The 7,275-nt window shown below is 38.8% G+C and overlaps 1 protein-coding gene and 1 non-coding gene across 2 annotated transcripts; one reads left to right on the top strand and one right to left on the bottom strand.

Moving 5' to 3' along the window:
* Positions 1-800: 800 nt before the first annotated feature.
* Positions 801-907, bottom strand: LOC145117920 (small nucleolar RNA R71). Its single transcript, XR_013712912.1, has one exon. It is a non-coding gene; the product is annotated as a small nucleolar RNA R71 (small nucleolar RNA).
* A 1,048-nt stretch (positions 908-1,955) lies between these two features.
* Positions 1,956-2,810, top strand: LOC145111823 (uncharacterized). Its single transcript, XM_079048071.1, has one exon. The coding sequence runs from the start codon at positions 1,956-1,958 to the stop codon at positions 2,808-2,810; it is 855 nt and encodes a 284-aa protein (XP_078904197.1).
* The last annotated feature ends 4,465 nt before the right edge of the window (positions 2,811-7,275 follow it).

The following is a 7,275-nucleotide window of genomic DNA, read 5'->3' as shown; positions in this document are numbered from 1 at the left end:
GAATAGAAACAACCGTGGCCAAAACGGTGGGAACGGAGGAAATTGGGCACAAAATATGGGAGGCAATGTAGGAAACCACAACGTTGGTAATGTTAGAAACCAGAACCAAAATCCTAGAAATGTTGGTCCTCAATTTGGTAATGGTGGTAATGGTGGTAACGAGGATGACTGGGATTTTGATGATGGAAGTGACAGTGGACTTGGTTGGAATCAGAACCACAACGGTGGTAATAGGCGGAATCAAGGCAATCGGGGTGGAAACGAGAACTACAACAATAACTGGAACAACCAAAATTTCCCCAATGGTGGCAACAATGACTACAACGATGGGTTTGGAAATCAAGGCTTTGGGAATCAATATCGAAGGAATCTAAATGGTGGATTCAACAATGCAAATGGAGGATACTACAACGAAGGTAACCAATTCCCTCATCTTTACTTTCCGCAGCCTAATAGACCATTTTTAGCCAGGAGAGTATGATGATGCTTCACCTATACTCTTCGCGGAAGGAAATGAGCATCATGTGGAAGTAAGACCACAACTAATTAGCATCTTACCCGTCTTTAGAGGCCATAAAACTGATGATCCATACAATCACCTCTATGAGTTCCTTGCAATTGCTAACGTGAATACTCCGCGAGGAACTAATAGAGATTCCTTTAGACTTCACTTATTTACGTTCACTTTAAAAGAAAAAGCTAAGTATTGGTTCACTTCTCTTGCCCCCCATAGTATTACTACTTGGGAGCAATTAAAAACTAAATTCTTGCAAGAGTTTTACCCTGGTAGTAAAACAACGAAAATAAGAAAAGCAATACAAGATTTTGCACAAAAACCCAATGAAGAATTTCATGATGCATTTGAACGCCTCAAGGAATTGTTGCGTTCATGTCCACATCATGAATTTCCCCGTTGGCAACTTGTATGTTTCTTTTATGATGGAGTTGACACTGCCAATAAAACTATGATTAATGCCTCGTCTGGCGGCACTATCATGATGCAAGATAGTGAAGACGCTTGGCGATTCTTGGAGCAGTTGAGTCATGGTTCAAAAACCAATTACTCAGCTAAGAAACGGGACACCCCAGTTTCATCTGGTGCTTCAGTTGGACTAGACAAAAACTGGAAAAATGAAGTCAAATCTGATATTAATTCTTTAAATAAAAAATTTGACTTACTACTCTCTAGTCTAGGCAAAGAGAAAGGTGTGTTTTTTTCGCGGGGACAGAAGATATGTGTAAGTTATGGAGATTCAGGACACATTGCAGATGAATGCATGAGAAGTCAAGAGGAAATCAATCAAGTGCACGGCTATGGTCAATTCCAAAATAATCCACTATCATTCAATCGGAACTACAACCAAGGCGGGATCTACAACAATGGGAATTTCAACAACAACAACCGTCAATGGAATTACCAAAACCAAAATCAGCCAAAACAGTTCCAGCAGTCCAACTTTAACCAAGGTGGAAAATCAAAGGAGGAAACTGATGGGAACAAGTTGGACAAAATCATGTAGTTCATAACCCAAACATATCAGAAAGCCGACACTAACTCCAAGTCCGTAGCTGCTATCGAGAAGCAGATTGCTCAACTGGCAGAGCAAATTGGGAAAAGAAAAGATGGCAAGTTTCCAAGCACCACAACAGTCAACCCATCTCACACCCAAAGACCCGAAAAAGAGCATCAAGTGAACGAGGTAATCACCTTGCATAGTGGGAAAAAGGTTGACAACAAGGTAAGTGCTCCTACTTTAGATAATGACAGTGACACTGAAGTCGTTTTTGATGAAAAATAAGAGTTTGAGAAAGGTTTCAAATCTGAAAAACAAAAAGTAGTTAAGGGTAAAGATGACTCTAAAATTGGGGAGCATGGTGTGGAGGTTAATACCGCACCATACCCTTCGGCTTTAGAGATACCGGCATCCTTCCCTTTTGCGAAGCGAGGGCCGAAAATGGAAGACATGTGGGATCTATTTAGTCAAGTTAAAATAAATATCCCGTTAGTCAAACTTATTAAGGAGGTACCTTCTTATGCTAAATTTTTGAAGGATTTGTGTGTTCAAAAACTCAAAATCCAAGCACACCTCCCTAAAAAGATTGATTTAACCAAGCATGCGAGTTCCATAATATCAAATAAACTTCCACCCAAGCTTAAGGATCCTGGGGCACCTTTAATTTCTGTTACATTAGGTAACATTAATATCAAAAAGGCACTCCTTGACCTTGGAGCTAGTGTCAATATAATCCCGGGAAATCTTTTTGATCAACATAACTTAGGCACTTTGGAACAAACTGATATTATTTTACGATTGGCCAATAAGTCAACAAAAATTCCCCAGGGTATATTATCTGATGTCATCATTAAAGTGGAATATTTCTATTACCCAGTTGGTTTTCTTGTGCTTGACATCGAGAGTACCTATAAAGAAGGTCAACCTTCTATTATTTTGGGTCGCCTGTTTTTGGCAACAATAAATGCACAAATTAATTGTAGAACGGGTGCCATGGATATATCTTTTGGAAATAGAAAACTTAGAATTAATGTGTTTAATACGTTTCGCAATTCACCATCAGATTATGAATGTTATCGGGTGGATGTGGTTGATGACTTAGTGCATCAATTGACTCCCAAAATCTTACACCCCGATCCGTTGGAGCTTTTTCTTTCTAATGACAGGGACGAAGTTTTAGACTTGGATGACATCAAGATGGTTGAGGAGGCATTTGGAAATGCTATTGAGCAAGAGAGGCCACCATGGAGTTATCAAGTTGAAAAAATTGCCAACAAGTTTTTCGGACCCACTTAAGCCATCTTTGGAGGAGCCACCCACTCTTGAACTTAAAACTCTTCCTTGACATCTTATATACTCTTTTTTAGGATCCAACGAGAACTTACCAATTATCATATCTTCTGATTTGACAGGTCCACAGGAGGAAGCATTACTGAATGTGCTTTCCAAGTACAAGGGAGCAATTGGACGGACCATAGCAGACTTGAGGGGAATATTCCAGCCACATCTATGCATCGAATTATCACTGACGCTGGAGCAAAGCCATCCCGAGATTCACAACGAAGGCTCAATCCGAATCTGTGAGAAGTTGTTAAAAAGGAGGTGTTGAAATGGCTTGATGCGTGTATTATCTACCCAATATATGATTGTGATTGGGTGAGCTCGACACAGACAGTGCCAAAGAATTCGGGCATTACAGTGGTAGATACAGAAGATGGAGAGAAGATCTCAACAAGACCGGTCATCAGATGGAGAGTTTGCATCGACTATCGTAAACTCAATGTTGCAACATCAAAGGATCATTTCCCTCTCCCTTGGGGTATAATCAAATTTCCATCCACCCCGAAGATCAATCCAAAACCAAATTCACGTGTCCCTATGGCACTTTTGCTTTCCGAAGGATGCCATTTGGCTTGTGTAATGCCCCCGCCACATTCCAAAGATGTATGATGGCTATTTTTACAGACATGGTGGGGGACTCATTAGAAATTTTCATGGATGATTTTTCTATTTTTGGATCATCTTTTGAGACATGCTTAAACCAATTAGAAAAAGTTTTGAAACGTTGTATTGAGTCTAATTTGGTTTTAAGTTGGGAGAAGAGTCATTTCATGGTAAAAGAGGGAATTGTACTTGGCCATGTTGTCTCCGAGCGTGGTTTTGAAGTCGTCAGGCCAAAGTAAAAATTATTTCTACTCTTCCCCCACCCACTTCGGTAAAAGGTGTCTGTTCTTTTCTTAGACATGCCGACTTTTATCGAAGATTTATCAAGGATTTTAGTGCAATCTCAAAACCTCTTTGTAATCTACTTTTAAAAGACGCACCATTTTCCTTTGATAAAGCATGTCTTGAAGCTTTTACCACATTAAAGAATAAACTTGTTGAAGCCCCTATTCGCAATCACCCGATTGGACTTTACCTTTTGAAATTATGTGTGATGCAAGTGATTACGCGGTAGGGACAGTTTTGGGACAACGGGTGAACAAAAAACCCGTTACAATTTATTATACGAGCAAAACCTTTTCGGATGCACAATTGAATTACACTACTACCGAAAAAGAGTTGCTTGCGCTCGTTTTTGCATTAGACAAATTTAGATCCTACATTTGGGGGTCTAAAGATGTAATTTTCACCGACCATAGTGCCATTCGCCACCTCTTGGAAAAGAAGGATGCCAAGCCACGTCTCATTAGATGGATCCTTCTTCTTCAAGAATTTAATCTCGAAATCCAGGACAAAAAGGGTTCCAAAAATGTTGTGGCGGATCATTTATCTAGAATAATTAATAATGATAACTCATCGGAAGTTATTCAAGAAAATTTTCCGGTTGAGCATATTCTTGCTGTCAAAACTATACCATAGTTTGCTAATTTGGTGAATTATTTTGTGACAGGGGAAACTCCATCTTATTGGACTGCTCAACAAAGGAGGTTCTTCCACTCTCAAACAAAATACTACATATGGGAGGACCCGGATCTTTTCAAAATTGGAACGGATCAAGTGATTAGGAGATGTGTACCACATACAGAGCAAGAAGACATTCTTCAACATTACCACTCATATGCATGTGGAGGGAATCTTAGTGCCAGAAAGACAGGGCACTGGGTTCTACAAAGCGGTTTTTTCTGGCCCTCTATTTTTAAAGATGCACATACATTCGTTAAACTTGTATTCGTTGCCAACAAATTAGGGGGATCTCGCGACGGGACATGATGCCAATGACCCCGATTTTAGTAGTTGAAATTTTTGATGTATGGGGCATTGATTTCATGGGTCCGTTCCCCATTTCTTTTGGAAATCTATACATTCTTGTAGCCGTTGATTATGTATCAAAATGGGTCGAAGCCAAGGCTACACGCACGAATGACCATAGTGTTGTTTGTAAATTTGTCAAAAAGAACATCTTTTCTAGACATGGAATCCCTCGAACTATTATTAGTGACGGGGGTTCCCATTTTAAAAATTGGCATTTTGAAAAGTTACTAAAACACTATGGTGTTACACATAGGATAGCCACTCCATATCATCCACAAACAAGTGGACAAGTAAAGGTGTCAAATAGGGAAATTAAACGCATATTCGAAAAGACTGTTCGTCCCGACCGAAAAGATTGGTCCCTAAGATTAGATGATGCATTATGGGCATATCGAACAGCCTATAAGACGCCCATTGGAATGTCCCCGTATCGTCTAGTTTATGGAAAGCCATGCCATCTCCCGGTGGATTTGGAACACCGTGCTATGTGGGCCATTAAAAAAGGATAACTTTGAATTAAGTGATGCAGGTACAGAAAGGAAACTCCAACTTGTTGAATTGGAAGAGATTCGAAAAGAAGCTTACGAAAGCTCAAGGATCTATAAAGAAAAGACGAAAGCATTTCATGAACGACATATTGTCTGAAAACAATTCGTTGAAGGACAATTGGTGTAGCTATTCAACTCTCGTCTCAAACTCTTCCCCGGAAAGCTTCGGAGTAAATGGAGTGGACCTTTTGTGGTGACAAATATGGCGGATCATGGAGCCATTGAAATCAAGGACACGAAAGGCGGTGAACCATTCAAGGTAAACGGAAAAAAAACTCAAACCTTACATTTGAATGGTAGATGGCGAAACGACACTCGTTGAGAAAACAACGCTCGAGGTACCACAATATTCAGAAACAACTTAGTCAAGGTAAACCGTCCAGCTGAAGACGTAAAACTTAGCGCTTTTCGGGAGGCAGCCCGTGGTTTGCTGTGTTTTTACTTTTATTTTTCGTTTTATGTGTTTTAATTCTTTTTGTATCGAGGGCGATCCAAGCTTTAAAGTTGGGGAGGGGCTATTTAATTTTTAATTTTTGCTTTAAAAAAATCTTGAAAAATACCCGAAAAACGTTCCCGAACAGTCAAAATTGTGAAAAAAAAACAAAAAAAATTAAAAATAGTAGCTTCAGGCGTCCTAGGACGTGTCTAAGACGCCCGGTAAGACGCCGTCGGGCTGCCATTTCTTTTCCTCCAGCAAAATCCCACGCAAAATTACAAAAATACCCTTTTTATGTAGGACGTCCTAGGACGCGTCTAAGACGCCGGATAGGACGCTGACTCGTTTTTCACCAGTTTTATGGCGTTTTCTGCATAATTCTTGGTATCTTTCTTCTCCAAACTGCCATAGCCGAAAACCCACATGTTCTTGCTTATTTTCTTCGATTTCTTGGCCAAAACTCAACCAAAATTCATGATTTTTGTTGCAATCTTCAAGAAATCAAGTAAGAAACATCACATTGCAAGATTTACACACTCTAATCACTTATTTGGGGCCGATTTCAAAACCCCCAAAAGTTAGGGTTCGAATTTTTAGACTTATTTTTGGGTTTTTGGTTCGAGTTCTTGGTTCTTCTGCACTAGAAACACAATTTCAACAAGGTATGTGCTTCAAAACTCCATTTTTGAGTTGAATTTCGAAATTTTTTTCATGTATGTTCATATATGTTTGAAATTTTGAAAAAAATGAAGAATATGATATATATATTGGTATGAATTCTTGTGAATTAGTGTTTGTAGTTGTTAGAAGTATGTTCCAAACAAGTTCCATATGTTGATTTGGGAATTTTCTGAAAATTGAATTCTTGTTGTTAATTGTTAAAAATCAAAAAAAGCACATATAATGTTGGAAAATGATTCTTATGTTTACATTTGTGTTTGAATTAAAAATTCAAGTTTTTAGAAATTTTCAGAATGACACTGGATTTTGACATTGCATTGTTAGTTTGAATATTTACCTATTATAGTTATGTTCTTGTTTTAGTTAGAACTTGTTAGTTGCAGTTAACATTTGGTTTAGCTGTGTTTTTACTGATTGGATAAATTTTTGAAAAATATTTAGTTACTGAAAACATAACAAGACTTAAAACAGTTATTTATTTAGACTACATTTAAATTAACTTTGTTTGGAACAGCTTGCCAACTGAATATTTGTTTTATTTTTGTGACACTTATGTGTTTAATGGAAAGTTTTATTTTGTGGTTTTGTGTGTTGTTGATTTTGCAGATGCCAGCAAAGAGATCAAGGGTAGCTTTATCAAGCAGTGCAGCCAGACAACCAGCTAGACAGCCGGAGCCGAATGTGCCTGTGGCTTTTAACCCACAGTATCAGACATTGCATGAGCATCCAGATGACATTCGCCCGACAGTTTATGCGACGACTCATCCCATTGCTGGACTTATTGTGGAGTACATGGTGGAGCGACCGAGCTTCACTGGGTACAATATTGTGGAGACGTTTG

This window comes from Lactuca virosa, chromosome 5 (genome assembly GCF_052849685.1).
Source record: "Lactuca virosa cultivar CGN04683 chromosome 5, Lactuca_virosa_CGN04683_v6, whole genome shotgun sequence".
Taxonomy (NCBI): domain Eukaryota; kingdom Viridiplantae; phylum Streptophyta; class Magnoliopsida; order Asterales; family Asteraceae; genus Lactuca; species Lactuca virosa.
The sequence above is the reverse complement of the archived record's forward strand: the minus strand, read 5'-3'. Positions and strand labels throughout refer to the sequence as shown.